Raw genomic sequence first — 18,975 nt, 5'->3', positions numbered from 1 at the left:
TACTTGTTATAGCAGCAGATGTTTTGTTGTCGTTGACAGCTACCTGGCAGGGAGGGTGAAGGCTATTGTGTGCTAAACTCGAAACTGAGATGTGAATCCAGCCACTGCGTCTTTTCAAAACTGCTGCTTGCTCATACTATATCAAAGAGCAGCTGGATACTTAGAGACAAGTGCTCTGTGCTTTTCTGCATGTTTGAGCAATTGGCTAGTGATGCTTTAACTGAAGGTGGATGGATGTGGTAGCTTAGTGGCTAAGGTGTTGGACTACCGATTGAATTGTGGGTGTGAATCCCAGGTCCACTAAGCTGCCACTGCCCTGAGCAAAATAAAATTAAAAAAAAAAAAATAATGAGATAAGGGCATTTACCAAATGCCAGAAATGTAAATGTAGACAGAGGGTATGGCATCCCTTACACCCACAAAGCTCATTCAGTGATGGCTGTGGCATCATCAGGGTTCAAAATGTTGAGACAGAGAATGTTGTTAAATCACAGGTTTATCCTTGTTCTAATACAATATTACTTCTAGAATAACAGCTCATTCACAGGGAAATGTTAGTCGATGCTTTCCATAATCTAGGTCCAAATCTAATAATAACAGTAATCCAAGTACATTCTAAAAATGTGTATGATTTGTTTTATTGATCTGAGAACATTTTCTGTAAAAAGATGATTATTTAACATTCATGGAACAAGTCATAAGGTAAAGCTGTTCCATAAGGTTTTCCACCACAGGAAAGGTGCTTTAATCAACAGAGGGGATGTCATCACTCTCACCCAGAGAGGTCAGTCAGTGATGGCTCTGGCATCAGCAGGATTCAAACTGTGTATAGGGTGAATGCTTTTCTGTTGCTAAATCACAGCATGGAATAAGTCTTAAGTGTCAGGACTTTGTCAGAGGTAAAGCTTTTCCAATGTTTTCCATCACGGCAGGTGTGTAATGGAGGATGTTGCTTTCTGAAGTTTCTTGGTAAAAGACTCCAGGATATGCTGTTGCATAGGAAAATGCTTTAGGGACAATAATCAGCTATGAGGTTTCACGCCTTATTATTTCACCACATCCTTGGTTATTTTCCTTTAACAGGATGCCATGTCTTTTTTGAATCCTGACTTGATTCCAATAAAGAGGGTTACTTTATCAAACTGTCAAGATGTGAAAGTCAAACATCATACCTGTTACAGACTAAAGTTTAATAAAGTATTGCATAGCAGAAAAGTTTTTAATTATACTTAATATTACAGACAATAGATCCCCTGGTTAATGTTTCCTTTGCATTCAGGGCATCCTTCAGTGTCATCCTACATCATCACAATACAGTAACATTCTATGCACTACATATTACAAATCAAAAAGTCCTTTTGTATCCTATAATTGTTGTCTCTTATCGTCATCTGTATTAAGGTGGCATTTTGAACAGACACACATTCAATTTTTTTAAACATTCCTATATACAGCATGTATTTACTGTTCTCCTGTATCAGTAGCTGACGCTTTATAACCACACCGTTGGCATTAGTATAGGAACTTGATTACAGAACCGTTGAGCATTACTTCAAATTCTTCCACTGACAAAGGGCCCTAAATTTAGCTACTCAATAGAGGTCTCCCAAATTAGGCAGAGTGGACAGGCAGGCCTGAAATGATTATCTCTCTCCTCCATATCCATATACCGAGCCTGTGACGGCACACCAGCTCCATCTTATCTGTACGGTAGGAGCCGAGTGTAGAACTGATATTATTCAGAGACTTCCTTATGAGGACTTTGTTTAGATGCATTATAGCACCTGAGTGAGACAGGAAAGCATACTCATACGCTTACGTACCGGCTTGTAGGTAATATTTATATTTAATAGCACAGAAATACCAGCATTTATTCACTTTAAGGAAATGTGGGAAAGTTTAGAGATGGATGTTATTAAAGAGCAGCAGGACAGAAGATGGGTTGAGATAAGGAACAAATTCAATTCAGACACAAGGGTTCGAAGCTTGGTAACCACTGCGAAACCATTCCAGTTGATTTACTAGCATGTTCTACTGAGAATTTGCAATATGGGGGAACCTACAATGTGATTTACTAAGCCTGAAACTTAATTTTGGGAGAAGCAATACTTCTAATCAAAAATTCTATTGTATTATAAGCTGTTTATATATCTGCAGATTTTTTCCTCTAGGACCAATGGGTAAGATTTAATAATGAAATGATTTAAGATGAGTATGCATTACAAATTTATCAGTGAGGAAAATGATTGGGTGCTTATTAAATTTACACTACACATGGACATTTCTGATGCTGGCAGCTATAAATGATGAAAAATGCAAATCAAGTAGAGACAGTGAGGACTTTTTTTCATGTGTTCATGTTATATTTTGAACAGTTTGTTTGATGCATCTCAGTTTCAGCTTTGCAAATGTCTCTTAGAAACAAACAGCACAAGCAAGAACCTTTTCAAATGAGAAAATTTATACATATATTCTTTGTCAATCATACTCATCATCAACAGTTTATCCCCATACACACTCAAATGATCTTTTTTTTTGGGGGGGGGAGTCAAATATAAAATTCTTAAAGAGTATACACCAATCAGGCATAACATTATGACCATCTGCCTAATATTGCCCCCTTTTGCTGCCTAATCAGCCCTGACCCATCAGGGCATGGACTGAGGAGGGCCCCACCTCTTAACTTACAGGTCTTAAAGGACTTACAGGACCTAAAGGATACTTTTGATAGATACTGACCACTGCAGATCGGGAACACCTCACAAGAGCTGCAGTTTTGGAGATGCTCTGATCCAGTCGTCTAGCCATCACAATTTGGCCCTTGTCAAACTCGCTCAAATCCTTACGCTTGTCCATTTTTCCTGCTTCTAACACATCAACTTTGAGGACAAAATGTTCAACTTGCTGCCTAATATATCCCACCCACTAACAGGTGCCATGATGAGGAGATAATCAGTGTTCTTCATTGTACCTCTCAGTGGTCATAATGTTATGGCTGATCGCTGTATATAGTACCATACAACCATCCTAATTCACCTCCTTTCCATCCTAATTAGTATCTGAGACTAAAATTTGTGTTTCCCAAATTGTAGTATGTTGAAATGAGTATTCTGGATGGTCCACAATTTACAGAAGATTTTCAAAGTGTGGATCTGTGGAGCTGTTTTTTTAGCTAATCCAACTCCTTGCTGAGTTTTGTGATGGTTTGCTTCGCAGAATTCAACCAGCAAACATGTCAGAAATGTGGAAAAATTAATCAGTGAAATGATAAAATAAATTACAGAGTGTAAGTTATATAAGGAATAATGTATGAAGGAAAGCTGAAATGCAATGTGTGCATAACTATGCAGCAACCTTCTCTTCTGTTATATGACATATAAATGTCCCAGGTCCTGCGTACTCTTTTGCTGTGTACTTTTTCTCCACAAAAAGGGAATATATTTTTTATGCATAGTATTTATTTAGGACACAGCAAGTGTTTCAATATTAGAATGGTTTTCAGGCGAGAATATGTTTAGGAATCCAGGAACCCGTAACTATTTATAAAACTCTCTGAAGATTCCTTTTTCTAAAAATTGATCTTAGGTAATTATGGCATTTAGTGTATTATTAGTTTAACTAGTAGAACTTGATGCTAGTTTATGGCACGTTTGATGAACAACTGAGTTGAATTTGATCTACAACATCTGTCTCTACAGATGTAACAGTGTGTAGTGGTTCAGCAGAAAATCGTCTAATCTCATAAAATCGCAAAAAATATCAGATCTTGGCAGAAGTACATTTCTGTAATAGGGACATTTGATTGGAATTTCCCAGTCACATTACTAAGTACATTACTAGAACCGGAAAATATGGTAACGATATCAAAATTATGATGAATTACACCACAATAAAGTTTCTAAGTATTTCTACAACCCTGACTTAATTGTTACTCACAGCAACAAGGTAATGGATTTTTTATTGTTATTTATTTTTGTATTGTTTTTTTATTGCATTTATTTATTTATTTATTTATTTATTTATTTCATTTTATTTCATTTCTTCTTGTACTTACTGGTCTTTTTTATTCTTTTTACGATCATTGTGCTTTGTGATACACCACCGCTGTTAGCAAATTAAAGGAAAATTAAATATCACACTTTATTTTGTGTGTTATTAAAATGCCTTCAAGAATCATATTATGTTTTTCGCCTTATTGCCCATGCTGACTATTATAAAGTAATAATTTAGGTTTTTATGCATATAGGCAAAGATTATTTGCTGTAGCAGTGAGTGGGTTTTGTTTTTTAACTTTCTCTCTAATGGGTCTGGCTTAAAAATCAATATTGTGGAATAACAATGAGAGACTGTAACATTGACGCTTAGTGGTTAGAATGTTTGCCTTACACCTCCAAGGTCGGGGATTCAGTTCTAACCTCTGCCCTATGTGTGGAGTTTGCATGTTCTCCATGTGTTTTGGTTTTTTTTGCGTGGTACTGCAGTTTCCTGTTCAGTCCAGGCTGATTGGAATCTCTAAATTGTCTGAAATGTGTGAATATGTGTGTACATTTACATTTCTGGCATTTGGTAGATGCCCTTATCCAGAGCAACTCAACTATACAACTGAGCAATTGAGGGTTAAAGACCTTGATCAAGGGCCCAGCTTTTGTGGATTGGTGGATCTGGGATTCGAACTCACTTTCTGAGCAGTAGTCCAATACCTTAACCACTTAACCACATGTGTTAGCACCCCATCCATGGTATCCCCTGAGTCCCATGTCTCCAGGCTTTTTGTGACCCTGTGTAGTGAGTGTTTATGGGGGATGTGGTAGCATAGTGTTTAAGGCGTTGGACTACTGATCGGAAGGCTGTGAGCTTGAATCCCAAGTCCACTGGTCTGCCAATGCTGGGCCCAGGAGCAAGGCTCCTAACCCTCAGTTGCTCAGTTGTATTAAAAAAAGGTGATAAAACTTAAGTCTCCCTGGATAAGGGTGTCTTCCAAATGCCGTAAATGTTTATATAGAATGAATGTGTGAGGGAGGAACAAACCCTGACAAGTTGGTCATTTAAATACAGTCTGCTCATCTCATTATAATATTCCCTATACTCCATCATCCTTAACTGTGGTCTTTCTGTACCGCTCTAACATTGTTAGCATTCATGCATTATTCATTGAATGCACCACCATCCAGGTGTAACAAGGACGATGTGAGAATTGCTCGATAGGGATGATGGATGCACTACAGGACAGGTTCACACTGTCAAGCAGAGCTTAGTGGTTAAAGTGTTGGACTTCTGATGGAAAGGTTGTGAGTTTGAATCCCAGGTCCACCAAGCTGGGTCTGTGAGCAAGGCCCTTAACCCTCAGTTGTATAAACTGAGATAAACTGAAAGTTGCTCTGGATAAGGGTGTCTGCCAAAATCCCAGAAATGTAAATGATTTAATTCCTACTCACTAGGATAATTTAACTGATAAACTGCACAGTCTGTTCTCTTTGCTGGCCACTTTGTAGACCTCTTTAGTTTGGTGAAGCACCTTAGCAATGGGGTCTAGAAATCTCTTTTGGCATAAGAGCAGGCTATATTAGCCCTGTGAATCATGGGAGGCCTGGCATTCTGGGTGTCCCCTTACACACCATATAAGGACCCCCCCACCCCACCCCACTGCCCCAATGCCTCTGTGCTATCGGTTTCTGCAGAGAGGTGCCTATTCTTAGGCTGTCAGTCCAGCTCATCTGAGCAGGCAAGAACCCTCTTCCTCTTGCTTTCACCTCTTTTCTGTCTCTTGCTCTCATTCTTAGTATTAGTTAGAGTTTTGGTTGGGCCTGTATTGTTTGTTATAGTATCGATTTTTTTTTATTTTTTTGATCAGAGAAGAACAAAAAGTTTTGCTTTGCTGATTTTTTTTCCCCTTCTCATCTTTATTATTTTTTTTTTTTAACTTTTTGTCTTCTTTCAGAGACACCATCCTGATCTTCACCTCCATTTTTCTCCAACCGTTTGGAGGAAACCAAATAATACAACAATTTTTTGAACCATGAGCACTTACACTGTGACACTTCCCGGACCTGCGCCATGGGGTTTCCGCTTGCAAGGAGGAAAGGACTTCAACATGCCCCTCACCATTTCCCGGGTAAGAAAGTCCAAAACCAAGCACCTCAAGTCTACTTCATTCTCACTGAGCATTAAGAATCCACTTACAGTGAGAGTGACTCAACCAGTTACACCTCAGAGTGTGTGTGTGTGTGTGTGTGTGTGTGGCCTGAATGAGAGAGAATGAATGAATGAAAGAGTAAGCTTCCTTAGTTACTCTACAAAATAGAGTATGAACATCATTCAGGTCTCCATGCAAGATGCTCATGATGGTCTAAATTCCTGTTCTGTTCCTCATCTTTTTAACCAGTTCTCAATGTAACGCTGTCGTGTTGTGCTGACTATGAGATTATGTTCATGACCTTTTCTACTGGAACGCTTTGATACTTGATGGTATAAAGCCATTGATTTTATCTGCTTCTATTATGTGAAGAAGGCTCGTCTTAAAACAGTGTCTTTATTTTGGATGTTTACATTTAGCAAAATAGCATTTCACTGTAAGAGGCTTGTGTTCTTGTTGAGTTTATTTATTGCCCTTATGTGTGATTCCTGAAAGTGTGTTGGGGAGGACAGGGTGAAATCCAAACAATTGTATGATAAGTAAGGATTAACCAAAACAGGACATGATCATCAGTAATAGAATGGTATGATGCCACCACTCATTCTGTCCCAGAGTTTTATTCCTCTTATACCACAGAAATTTTTCCAATGCTAACTATTGTTTTTTACTTATTTAAGGACGTGTCATACGATTCATTCATTTGTATTTTCTTTAATGTAGCAAAACAAGTTAGTTACTATTATCATGTACGTGCTATCAGTTATAAATAGGCATATCCTCACTAGCCATTTTCTTTCTTTTGAAGCATAGAAGTACGAAGACCTCTGTCCTTAGTTTTTAATGTAGAGTTTAGAAATCTTAGTTAAAGCTGACTTCTAAATCTGGAAAAAAAAACTCATAGAAAAATTTCACCACATAAACATTTACAGACACATTTTTAAAAACATGTTTTTGTGCATCATCCAACATACAAGTTCCAGTGTAAAATCAGAAGAATAACATGTTAAAACGAGTGCTTTAGGACGAGCTCAGATTTGAGAATAGATATGCAGGTCATTTAGGGTATCTGCACTCAGTAGTGGTTCCTTGGTGGACGTGCATGTGTGTATTTGTGTGTGTGTGTGTGTGTGTGTGTGTGTACTGATGTGTCATTGTGAGTTCTGGACTTTTCTATTCTCAGCTCTCCAATAAGGAAAAGTTCATGACTCAATTGTCATTCTGGCTTGAAAGGCTCCTGGAAAAATAGCCTTGTGTAAAGGGATAAGGGGGCAAACAGTAGCATTTGGAAACGATCTGCATGACGCTGATCCTCTCCCATTCTGTCACCACTCCTCACATGCCTTGTGGTCAGGAACAATGTGTGTCCACTCATTTTCCTGGTTAACATCACTCCTTTGACGTTATCCGCCTTTTGTAGCCTGTCACTGAAAATGCCTGTGCCAGTTGCGCTCGACTGAAAGACAATGCCGTAGCCGTGATACATTAGCGCCTGGGTACAGTATTCTGGTTTTACAGTAAACATAGTTGGACACACTGATTGTCTTGTCTTGTTTTAGGAGGATTCCTCTGTTTGGACAGTATTTGGCTTGAGTGTGGTGGTTATATTCGGATGTGTGAGTCAGGCGTGAAGGCTTTCCCCCTGCAGCAGCAGAAGGCCTAGTCAGTCATTGCAGTGACAGCTGAGACGCAAAGCTTGACTCTCTGCAAGGGGCTCAGTGGCATTCTGCTAAAAATACCCCTAAATAATGGCAATTTCACCTACACACTTGAAGGCATGGGGGCACTACTACTGCTAAGTGACAGGTGTGAAGAAGTTTCTGTGTTCTCATTTGTTTAGTCATCAGCTCACTGTTTTATTATGAATGAGACGAATGAATAAAAAGGATGAAATATCTTCATGATGTAATCCTGGTTGATACTAACCAGTAGGGGAAGGGGATGAGTTATCGTTGCTTTCGGGATTTTTTTTTTACTCTCCTTGTGTTCTGAATATATGTATTCTGTGTTCAAAATATCACCCATCTTCCTATTCAATACCAATTACAAAGGGGAGCAAATAATTTGGATATTAATCCTTAGCTTTGTGGGATTTTGTTAGTGCTGAATTTTCACAATTATGCTTTAATATAGTGAATATAGTGAATTGTCTTAAAAGCAAATATCATTATTTTCTAGTATGATTCATCAGCAAGAGAGCTGCTGAGTAGCACTGGTCACAAGTGTACTGAAATATCCCTAAAATGCTAGACTGAATTAGGTTCTTGTATTCCTGTGTAATTAAAAAACACAATAGCACTCAGGGCTTGAATTGCCTAACAAGGACTCAAATCATTTTACAGTATTTTTCCCCATTTTTTCCCTGCTTGCTAATTTTTCTAACTGAACTGAATTTTTATTATTAGGCATTTATAGAAGCTCGCTTTTGGAAATAAGAAAAAAAGAGAAAGAACCTGAAACAGATGGCTCTTAGGAAGCATTAGATTGCAGCTCTTATAACCGAAAGCAGCAGATGACAGATATAAATACTGCTGTGTGAAGTTTGGATGAAAAAAAAAGCCTACTGAAGGAGGCCGGACGGGTTTGGTATTCAGCAGTCTCATTCAGCAGGCATTCAGGATGAAATTCAGGATGAAAGACTGTATAAGATACCGAGATGCTGGGACTCATTAATCAAGCTGTGTATGAAGAAATGTATTAGTAAATAATGCAAAGGAGCATTGTGAACTGGGAAAACATTCGTATCCTGTGAAACTCTGTTTAAATTTAATTCAATACAATTTATTTGTATAGAGGTTTTAACAATGGACATTGTCTCAAAGAAGCTTTACAGAAGTATAGCAACATTAAATAAAAATTCTAAAGTTACGTTACTATTAATCCCTAACATTTATCCCTAATGAGCAAGCCTGAGGTGACGATGGCAAGGAAAAAATTCCCTGAGATGATGTGAGGAAGAACTCTTGAGAGAAACCAGACTCAGAAGTGAACTCATCCTCATTTTGGTGACACTGGACAGTAAATATTGTAACTGTGAATAATGTCCTTTCTTCAAGAGTTTATAGTCAGGTGGAATTGTGCAACCAAGAGCTCCTGAGGAACTAATAGGTCAGCGTAATTTAAAGTGACTGAAGAATCTGCTGCAGATTGTGTAATTGCTAGGAGTTATGCAAGTGTGTATACAGATTACAGTGTCAAGTTTAAATCACTCATTAATTACAACCGCATGCATGGATTCATATGAATGACTTCATTCACTGGCTTCTACAAATGAAAGCAATTAATCATTCATTTAGGAAAAAAAACGAATGGCACCTTATGAAAGTGCATTGACTGAGCTACATTACTCGAGGATTTAGTACGTGGGACACCTAAGAAGCACTCTTTCAGCATTTAATCATCATTTTGCCATTTTTTTTGACACTTTTTAAAGCTTTATTAAATGTAAAGTCTAAATCATCTGTGGTTTGGACAGTTTCATTGGCCACTTGATAGTTTGGTGTCTATCAGCATGTGCTGTATGATTATGAAGAAAATCAGTGATATTGAAACGTTATAGTTTGCTTTGGCCTTCGAAAAAAATTTCAGCTTTACTGATGAACGATATCCAGTGTTTGGAGAGAAACTGAAGAAAAAGCAATCATTCCAAAAGTCTAAAACTCTTTTTTTGCAGTTTCTGTATTTAGTTGATTTTTTAGTTTATCCATCCATCCATTGTCTATACCCGCTTATTCCTAATTAGGGTCACGGGGGTCTGCTAGAGCCTATCCCAGTGCACATAGGTCGAAAGGCAGGGGCTACACCCTGGACAGGTCATTTTTTGGTTTATGTTTGGGTAAAAAGATAACAGATTGCATTTTGAGGCAAGCTCTGGACACTGCTCAGGCATTTGAGAATCAAGTTTATTCCTGGCTGACCTAATTATATCAAGATTAATCAAGTAACAATGCAAAAAAACATTGGGTGCATAATTTGTTGTACAGTGTAAATTCCTTTGAATCCCACACTAGGTTTTAGCTTACTGGAGAGGTCTCTTGTAACAATGGTGTAAATGGGAACTGTAATTACACTGTAACTGTAGCACAGTGATTTTAGACTGGACTCTAGCCAGCGTACTTAAACATTACTGAACATATGCAATGTGTATCCAGAACATGATTAATGCATTGTAAATTGTAGGCTGTGTGTTTCAGTAGATTGTAGGTTTTGTATTTCCTGATATTCTGTAACGGAGCCCTGTGACATTTGCTCCAATAGGACAGTGGCATTAGATATGTGTTCTCCTGTCATCAGGTAGTAGACTGAAATGTCAAACATCGCGTCCACATTTTATGATTTACTGCATCTGCAATGCTTTACTGTCTATGTTCTGCAAAAGATTTTCAATTATACATGAATAGAGGGGTGTCTATATAGGGACTGGAATATTCCTGCAAATGTTAGGGATATATGATAATTTTGTTCTTGTGATATATTTAGCTGGCTCTCATGAGGAAAATTATATGAAACTTTTATTTAAAAACTTTTCATTACTGAACGTTAGGGTTAATAATATTTAACATGATTTAATGATATTTAATAGTGTTTAATAGGATTATTTATACACAGACGTTATAGCACATACGTCATTGAAAATACTCTACAAAGATAAAATTACACGTGTGTGTGTGTGTGTGTGTGTGTGTGCTAGGTGACGCACTGGCATGTACGACCTAATGGTTCTAAAGTTTTTTTTTTTCCCCCATACCACATACCATTCCATCAGCTTCTGAGCATTAAGATATTTTAAACTGGTATTAAAGCATGTAACGGTTATACATATGACATTTATTGGACTGATCTTAGGTTTCCAAAAAGAGATGAAGATCAGGTTTTATGAATTCATGCTTGCCTGCATGAAGGCCTGCTGATTTCTGAAGGCTAGGATGAATGAATAGTGTTTGAGGAGGTTTGCTTTTGTGATTGGAGGATTAAGCTACATTCACTTATCCAGGTTAAAGTGACATGAATCTGATTTTCTGCTTAAATGTCACAGCCAACAAATTTTTCAGGACCGTGAGGACATAAAAATCTGATCTTTTCTAATCTGATTCGTGACACTGCCTCAGTCTGTGTCAGTTACATGATATGCAGTAATGTGACATGAATAAAAATTTTAATGACTTTCTGCCCAGCCCAAAATCAACAATGCAGCAAAACAGCAGGGACTATATTCAGTGGAAGGATGAAGAATTGGTTACTTTATATTTGGGAAATCGATTCTAGCAACACTGCAGGGAACCTCCTGAAACTGGATAGTGTTGGCAAAGAGTGTGATGTGTGCATGGGGGGCATTTCAGAGAATTTCAGGCGTTAAAGAATTGATAGATGGATGGGTAGGAGGATAGATACAAAGATTTTTTATTTCTATTCAGTGATAGTTTTATTGTATGGAATGTTTTGAACAACAGGTTTTTACCCTGTTACATAATGCCCCCAAAAATATTGTTTTTCTCCACTGATGCACAAGAGGGACTTTTGGGAGTTGGTCTAATATCATTAGCCTCAAATTTTCTCCAAAAGAACCCATAACAAGGGAAAAACTGGGTTACTTAATTTACAAGTTTGGTTCAAAAGCTATAAGGCAAAGCTGAGTGTGAACATTCTTGTGTAGTCCCATCTGACCATCCATTGGAGTCGAATTTCTTCTTTTGTTCTGTATTTTATCTTCTTAAGTTTACACCAATCTCTTATTTAGTGGCATAGATTAGTCAGTAATAATAAAGAAATAATCACTTCTTAACCTATCTATTTGTAATCACCCCTCTGCGGGGCTAGCTTGAAGCTATGCTGTATATTCTGTGATTCCAGCCATTCCAGACAGTCATTAGATAACATGCTGCTTATGTTAGCGTATCCTAAAGAGACCACCTGCATGCCAGCAGATCCACAGCCCCTCCCAGCCTGTCCAGTGCCATGAGAGCCTGTAGCTGAGTGTGCTGACAGGCACGGTTGTTTTTAGTACACTGTTGAAGGTCAGCTCAGCACTATTGGAGAGTTATATTTATCAACAGTAAGCTCCCACACCCAGGCGAACCAGCCTGCTCCATCCTCTCTGTGGTGAATATATATCCTCTGAAAGCTTGTTCACAAAATAGTTATTTTTTATAGTTGTTAGCCAGACAGTGTCTTGATTTAAAACTGGAAACTGTAATAAGATGGAGGGGTGTTATGGTTTCATGGCGTGATAAACAGGTCTAAAAAAAAATTACTGTATAAATCGACCATTTATAAACACCAGAAGCTGACAGTCAAAATGTGGATATCCCCAAATCTTCTAGATAAATCTATTTATTTATTCATTCATTCGGTTATTTATTTGTTTATTTATTTTATTTTTTTACATTTTTTCCCCCGAGTGACAGCTAGACACATAAAAAGTGAGAGCCACTGGATTTAGTAGCTTCATTTGGTAAAAAATGAAAAGGTGATTGGATTTTAATCAGTATTTTAAAAAAAAAATAGACTATGAGACAGCTCGTCGTTTTAGAAAATACTTATTCATGTCTTCTTAGATATCATTTCTTTCATATTTCTCTCTTAGACGAAATCATTCGATGCTACTAATTACACTAGTATCAGATTTAAATGTCAGTTATGTGTACTCCTTCAGATATGTAAACACTGTGCACTAGCATAACCATAATATTCACCAGTATATCATCACATTTAATTCCACTTTTCAGTCTCAACAATACCAGAGCTGTAAATATCAAGAACGTTCTGCCTCACACTCCAACCCCAACCTTTGTCTTCGTAGTTGTCTATATTTCCTCTCTTTCTTTTCTCTCAGTGGCCTACTTTCTCCCTCTCTCTGCTTTCTTTGGCGGCACAGAACAGGGCTTTTGTGTGTGTTGGTGAGGGAACAGGAGATTTGAACTGGCATATCAGCCAGCCATTCACTGGAATGAGCTGAGTGCCGAGAGTTAAAGTGTGAGCCGGTGCTGCTAATCCTTTCCTAGCACATTCAAAGCCTTTGTTGTGACATGTTACTTTAGTTTTCCTCACCATGTTAGTTTTGCTAAATCAGGAAGTAAGCAGTACTACTGGTGCATTCAGAGCAGTGAAACAGAAATGGTGGCGGCTTATCAATGCGTTTAGGTACAAAACCAATAGCAGACAACTTCCAGTTTCCAGCCAATACATTTCCTATTTATACTGCATCATATTAGGAATTTTTTTTGTTTTGGGTCCGTATTGTGAATTAATAACAGATCAGGTCTCAACTGGTTCTGTGCAATCAGATTAAAGAACTCGCTGGGTTTCTCCAGTATCATAAGTAATGCAGCCTGATCTGTGTTAAAGCTCTTTTCACTTAATATTCTGGATCAAGGTGAAATTTAAGATTTTATATTGTTTCCTATCTGGTATGATTTGGTTTCACATTACACATGTTTTTAAATGGAGCTGCGATGAAAAAGTTCTCAAAAAAGTCTTTTATTCGTTGGTAACAAAACCTTTTGTGAGCCTAGGGAGAAATCCCAGAAGCTTGGAGAATATGGATGCGTGAACTCTATCGATCATTTCTTTGCTTTTATTGTTCGGTTCAGTAATCCAGTGTAATGCTTGGGCACTTCACTCTGTCCTTTTTGGCTCATTTTCCCTCCTTGTGTGTCACCTGAAACCACTTAGTTGTCAATAATCTCCTACACATACAGCCATGATGCTTAAGATGTTTGCTTCACTTTGGGGTTGATTCATGTTTCTTGGCATTGAATCACATTAGGATTGCTTTGATGGCAACTTAGGAGTAATTCTCATAATCGGTCTCGGACCTGCGGTTTCGGTCGACATGTGAGTGCAATTGTGGTGATGCACAACAAGGAGAAATGTGTCTTTGTTCAATTTATATGTTAAAGCATATAAATTAGCTGAAGTGAAGTATTGCCCTGTGCATCTAAGCAAACCAAACTACTGAATGATCTGTAGGCTGTACCGCATGATGAGGCCTGTCAGAAAAAATCAGGATCTCGCATCAAGCACCTGAAGAGGTCATCCAGAGGGTTCCAGGAACACTCCTCCAAGACATTGAGTCATTAGGCTTTCAGAAGGCTTCCCCGGCATCAGCAGTACTGTCACCACAGTAACCTTTACATAGATGTCAGAAGTCTCAGGCTGCTCCAAGAGCCAATTAGAGATGACATTTACAATATCGAGGATAAATGGTCTCTATAAAGCAAGTCAGGTGGTTAGGTCCAAGACCGAGCCAGTGAATTCAACTGTTGCCCTGGAAAAATCATTGCTACACAGACCTGGCTTATGAGCATTCCCCTCACATATCTGTTTCAGGATTTAGGTATTTCTGTCTCTTCACAGGCAAAATTCCAATAACTATGACTGAGTATTTAGTTAATTCTGCCCTCTGTTTGTTTAGTATGGTTTATTTTGACAGGTTTTTCTTGGAATCTTGTAGGATCTTGTTGCTTTGTTCTTTTATGGTAGTTTCTGAAGGGTTATGAGCAGTGTGATCGAATTTGAGCTGGGTAATAAATAGTTGCAAAACCGGGCAAAGTCGGCCTGGACTTGAGTGAAGGTGGTTTGGATGGGTCTTCCAGATGACTATATTTAGGGTGGTTACTGATTTATGTGCTGATGTAGGTCAAGATTTCATTACATCGTATAAGCAAAACTTGTCTATATGTTTTGTGAATTTTTTGTATGACAAGCATGCATACTTTGTGAAGTCATATATCTGGAAATCTTATCCTTTGAAAAATGTAAGCATTATAGTGAAAGAGGAATAGACAGTGTGTTTTAAAGTGCATTCAGCGGTTCCTTTTATTTCAAGGGGAAACAACCATCACAAGCAGAAGTAGTCTTATTGCCACTATTGTATGAACAAAGTTGTGGCAAGCTAGACCAGGTGAAAACTGATCCATCATAAAGACTGTGACATGAGCAGTACCGGCTATTCATGAAGAAAGCAAATGCTTAGATGACCCTTGCATGTTTTAAAATTCCAACCAAACAGGCATAACATTATGAGCACTGCCAGGTGAAGTGAATAACACTGATTATCATGGCACCTGTTAGTGGGTGGGATATATTAGGTAGCATGTAAACATGGGCAAGCTTTAGAATTTGAACGAGGTTGATAAGGGCCAAACTGTGATGGCTAGATGACTGAATCAGAGCATCTCCAAAACTGCAGCTCTTGTGGGGTTTTCCCAGTCTGCAGTGGTCAGTATCTATCAAAAGTGGTCCAAGGAAGGAAGGACAGGGTCATAGGCAGCCAAAGCTCATTGATGCACGTGGGGAGCGAAGGCTGGCCCGTGTGATCCGATCCAACAGACGAACTACTGTTGCTCAAATTATTAGAGAAGTTAATGCTGGTTCTGATAGAAAGGTGTCAGAATACAGAGTGCATGATGGGTCAGGGCTGTTTTGGCAGCAAAAGGGGGACCAACACAATATTAGGCAGGTGGTCATGTTATGCCTGATGTTTGCAGAATTTCATACATGGCTACAGTGATGTAAAAAAAAAAAAAAAAACACCTGAAAATGTTTTTAAAATATGCATAAAATTGCATAAAAATGTTGGTTACTGTGGCTCCACTTTATCTAGGTTATTAGATAAGGATAAAGATGAAGGATCCTTTGTGTTGTGAGCCTCTAGAAATCTATCCCACCACAAATTATGGGGTAAAATATAAAAAATTATTTCATTCATTCAATAATAATAATAAGAAGAAGACGACAACGAAGAAGAAAATAATAAAAGAATAATAAATAATAATAATAATCGTAATTATTTTTTCTATTTTGACTGTTGCTCACTGTCTCATCCTCCAGAATATGCTTTTTTTGGTGTATATTTCTGTGTTTTTTTCCCCCTCTTTATTTGCTAGGATTTTCTTGTCAGTGATGTTGACATCTTTCTTTATCTCTTCAGGGTTGTTTATATAATTTAAATATATAGTCGGTTGCAGTATGAGTAACTCCCTGGGATAATTTGTAGACTCACTTTGACTGTAGTGTCATGATCACAGAAATAACCATCTGAAAAGCCCAGTGGATGAAGCAGATTTAAAGAGAAATGTCAGCACCGTCACCTGGATCTGAGTATACGGTTTATTTGTAATAATATGACTTAAGCATTACAGCATGGTGCTGTTTCTCATGCTGTTGCTCGTGCTTCATACAAAACCATATGCAGGAGTTAATGCTGAACAAAAGAGGTCCTAAGATCATATGATCTGTTTACTCCATTTGTGTGTTTGTTCTTTCACCCTACAGAGATGTGAGTGAAACAGGTGAATGTAAATGATACTATAGATACACATGACCTGTTCTTTGTGAGTTATACTGGGGGTGTTGATGATGCATAATGAAACAAGATGCAACTATTGATTTGATGTACTAAAATTAAAATGTGCAGATATTTTGATAACCGGTTTGCCTTGTCTTTTCCCAGATCACTCCTGGGAGCAAAGCAGCTTCAGGTAACCTGACCCAGGGCGACATCATTGTAGCTATCGATGGTGTCAGCACTGATGGCATGACTCACCTGGAGGCTCAAAACAAGATCAAGGGTGCCAGCTACAACCTGGCCCTCACCATGCAGAGGTACACTGACCCATGATGTGTGTGTGTCTACTTTATAATAAACCCAGTAATATTTGATTTAATTAATAATTTTAATACTATTATTACTATACTATAATTAAGGCATATTAATTATTTACTATAATTCATATTCCTTATGAACAGTGACAGGTGAAGTGAAGAACACTGATTATCTCCTCATCATGGCACCTGTTAGTGGGTGGGATATATTAGGCAGCAAGTAAACATTTTGTCCTCAATATTGATGTGTTAGAAGCAGGAAAAATGGGCAAGCGTAAGGATTTGAGCGAGTTTGACAAGGGACAAATTGTGATGGCTAGACGACTGGATCAGAGCATCTCCAAAACTGCAGCTCTTGTGGGGTGTTCCCGGTCTGCAGTGGTCAGTATCTATCTTTCAAAAGTATCCTTAAGTCCTGTCCTTAAGTCCAGGACTTAAAGCATCTTCTGCTAACATCTTGGTGCCAGATACCACAGAACACCTTCAGGGATCTAAAGGCAGCAAAAGGGGGACCAACACAATATTTTATATATATATATATATATATATATATATATATATATATATATATATATATATATATATATATATATATATATATATATATATATATACATATATATACACATACACATACACACATACACATACACACGCATATGTATTACGGTACCTTACATTCTGAAACATACTACAGCTTGAACCTATGGGGGTGTGTGTGTGTGTGTGTGTGTGTGTGTCTCACTGCCACAGTTGTTTGACTGACATACTCTTAAGCCACTGACAGTTGTGTTTACCATGGCAGTGAAGGTAATGTGATAGCTTAGTGGTTTATGTGTTGGACTACTGATCAGAAGGTTGTGAGTTCAAATCCCAGGTCCACCAAGCTACCACTACTGGGCCCTTAACCCTCAAATGTATTAACTGAGAAAAAATGGATAAGGGCATCTGCCAACTGCCAGAAATTTGCCTTAGTGCAGAAACTGTTGTGCCGTCTGCTAGAGGTGGCTCGGATACTCCTTGTACCTCCTTGCAGGAGAGTGAAGAGTCTGCGATACTGGTAGCTCTGTGGATACTGTATGAGGTGTATGATGGTGGAAAGAGAGATTTCTAGAAGTTAATGCCAAAATAACTCAACAAACCAAATCAAACCAACAAAGCCAGTACTGGGGGCGCTTTCATGAAATCTGAAATATATTGCTTTTCATGTGCTTTCACTAACTCCTCCACTGTGAAGGATGGGGTTAACCTAATTTGCCACATTTGTAGTAAATGTTCTGTAAATGAAAAACAACAGGTAACCTCACAGAATTTATTGCCACCAGGTCTCACAGACAGCTTTAAATGCAGTGAATGTGTTGTCGTTCATCGTAAGGTGTGTGTATATATGTGTGTGTGATTGTATTAAGAATATGTGGTGCAGCATTTTGTTAGATAAAGGTCACGCAGTTTCACTTCTCTCATGTTTCCTTTTAGTCAATTAGCCATGCCTCGGGGAGTTCAGTTTAATGGGACAGATATGATGTGGAGACACAATCAGACACACTGTGAGAGAAATTGTGTGGCAGAAACAATCCTGGTTCACTGTGCAGTAAACAATTTCTTCATATACTGCTACTCATAGCTACCTGCTAAATAAACGTTGGTTTTCTACACATACATCCTTATGTAAGCATTCTGTTCTTGTAGGTGCATTGCTTGAGCTCAAATCATAGGCTACTTTGTGTCTACTGTCTATTTTCTTCAGTCTGAAAGCAAAAATCTTTCATGCTATTGTGAATTACTACATTTTAAAGAAACAATGTTGAGTGCAGAGTGCTTCACATGAGTGCCAACACGTTGTACAGGCTCTTTTTCGTATTTCTTTCAGTCAGCTTTGACGTGAAGATTATTCCCTTATGTCTCAGAAGACACATGATTGCAGAAGAAAATACACATCTCACAGTATACACTGGTGTACAGAGGCACACTGACTGCAAAGGATCTGTCCATCCAAATAATCCTTGTGTCCATCCAAATAATCCTTATATTTATAGTTATGTTAGTGTGTCCAGTTGAATTCAAATGGAAACTCTACACTTCACACAATCACATCTTGATTGCTTGTAATCCTTGTAATTCTTTTTTGGGTACAGAGGCAAAATTATGAAATGTGTGTCAATGTCCAAATACTTGTGGACCCAAACACACATATACACACACACAGAGTACATTCAGGATACATCAATCCGCAACATTCA

General features: G+C 38.1%; 1 protein-coding gene across 11 annotated transcripts in view; it reads left to right on the top strand.

Annotated features, from left to right (window-relative positions):
- The window catches only part of ldb3a (LIM domain binding 3a), a 54,802-nt gene that overhangs the window by 1,747 nt on the left and 34,080 nt on the right, over nt 1-18,975 (top strand). For 7 of the 11 annotated variants that reach the window (XM_058386323.1, XM_058386327.1, XM_058386330.1 and 4 more), the window contains exons 1-3: nt 5,605-5,722; nt 5,939-6,112; nt 16,584-16,735. In XM_058386323.1, coding sequence (XP_058242306.1) covers nt 6,017-6,112; nt 16,584-16,735 — 248 coding nt within the window. In that variant the 5' untranslated portion in view covers nt 5,605-5,722; nt 5,939-6,016. Of the gene's footprint in view, nt 1-5,603; nt 5,723-5,938; nt 6,113-16,583; nt 16,736-18,975 lie in introns of those variants that run through there. The other 4 variants (XM_058386328.1, XM_058386324.1, XM_058386331.1 and 1 more) reach the window with 3 other exon arrangements.

Source organism: Hemibagrus wyckioides, linkage group LG03, assembly GCF_019097595.1.
Source record: "Hemibagrus wyckioides isolate EC202008001 linkage group LG03, SWU_Hwy_1.0, whole genome shotgun sequence".
In the NCBI taxonomy this organism is placed as follows: domain Eukaryota; kingdom Metazoa; phylum Chordata; class Actinopteri; order Siluriformes; family Bagridae; genus Hemibagrus; species Hemibagrus wyckioides.
The sequence above is the reverse complement of the archived record's forward strand: the minus strand, read 5'-3'. Positions and strand labels throughout refer to the sequence as shown.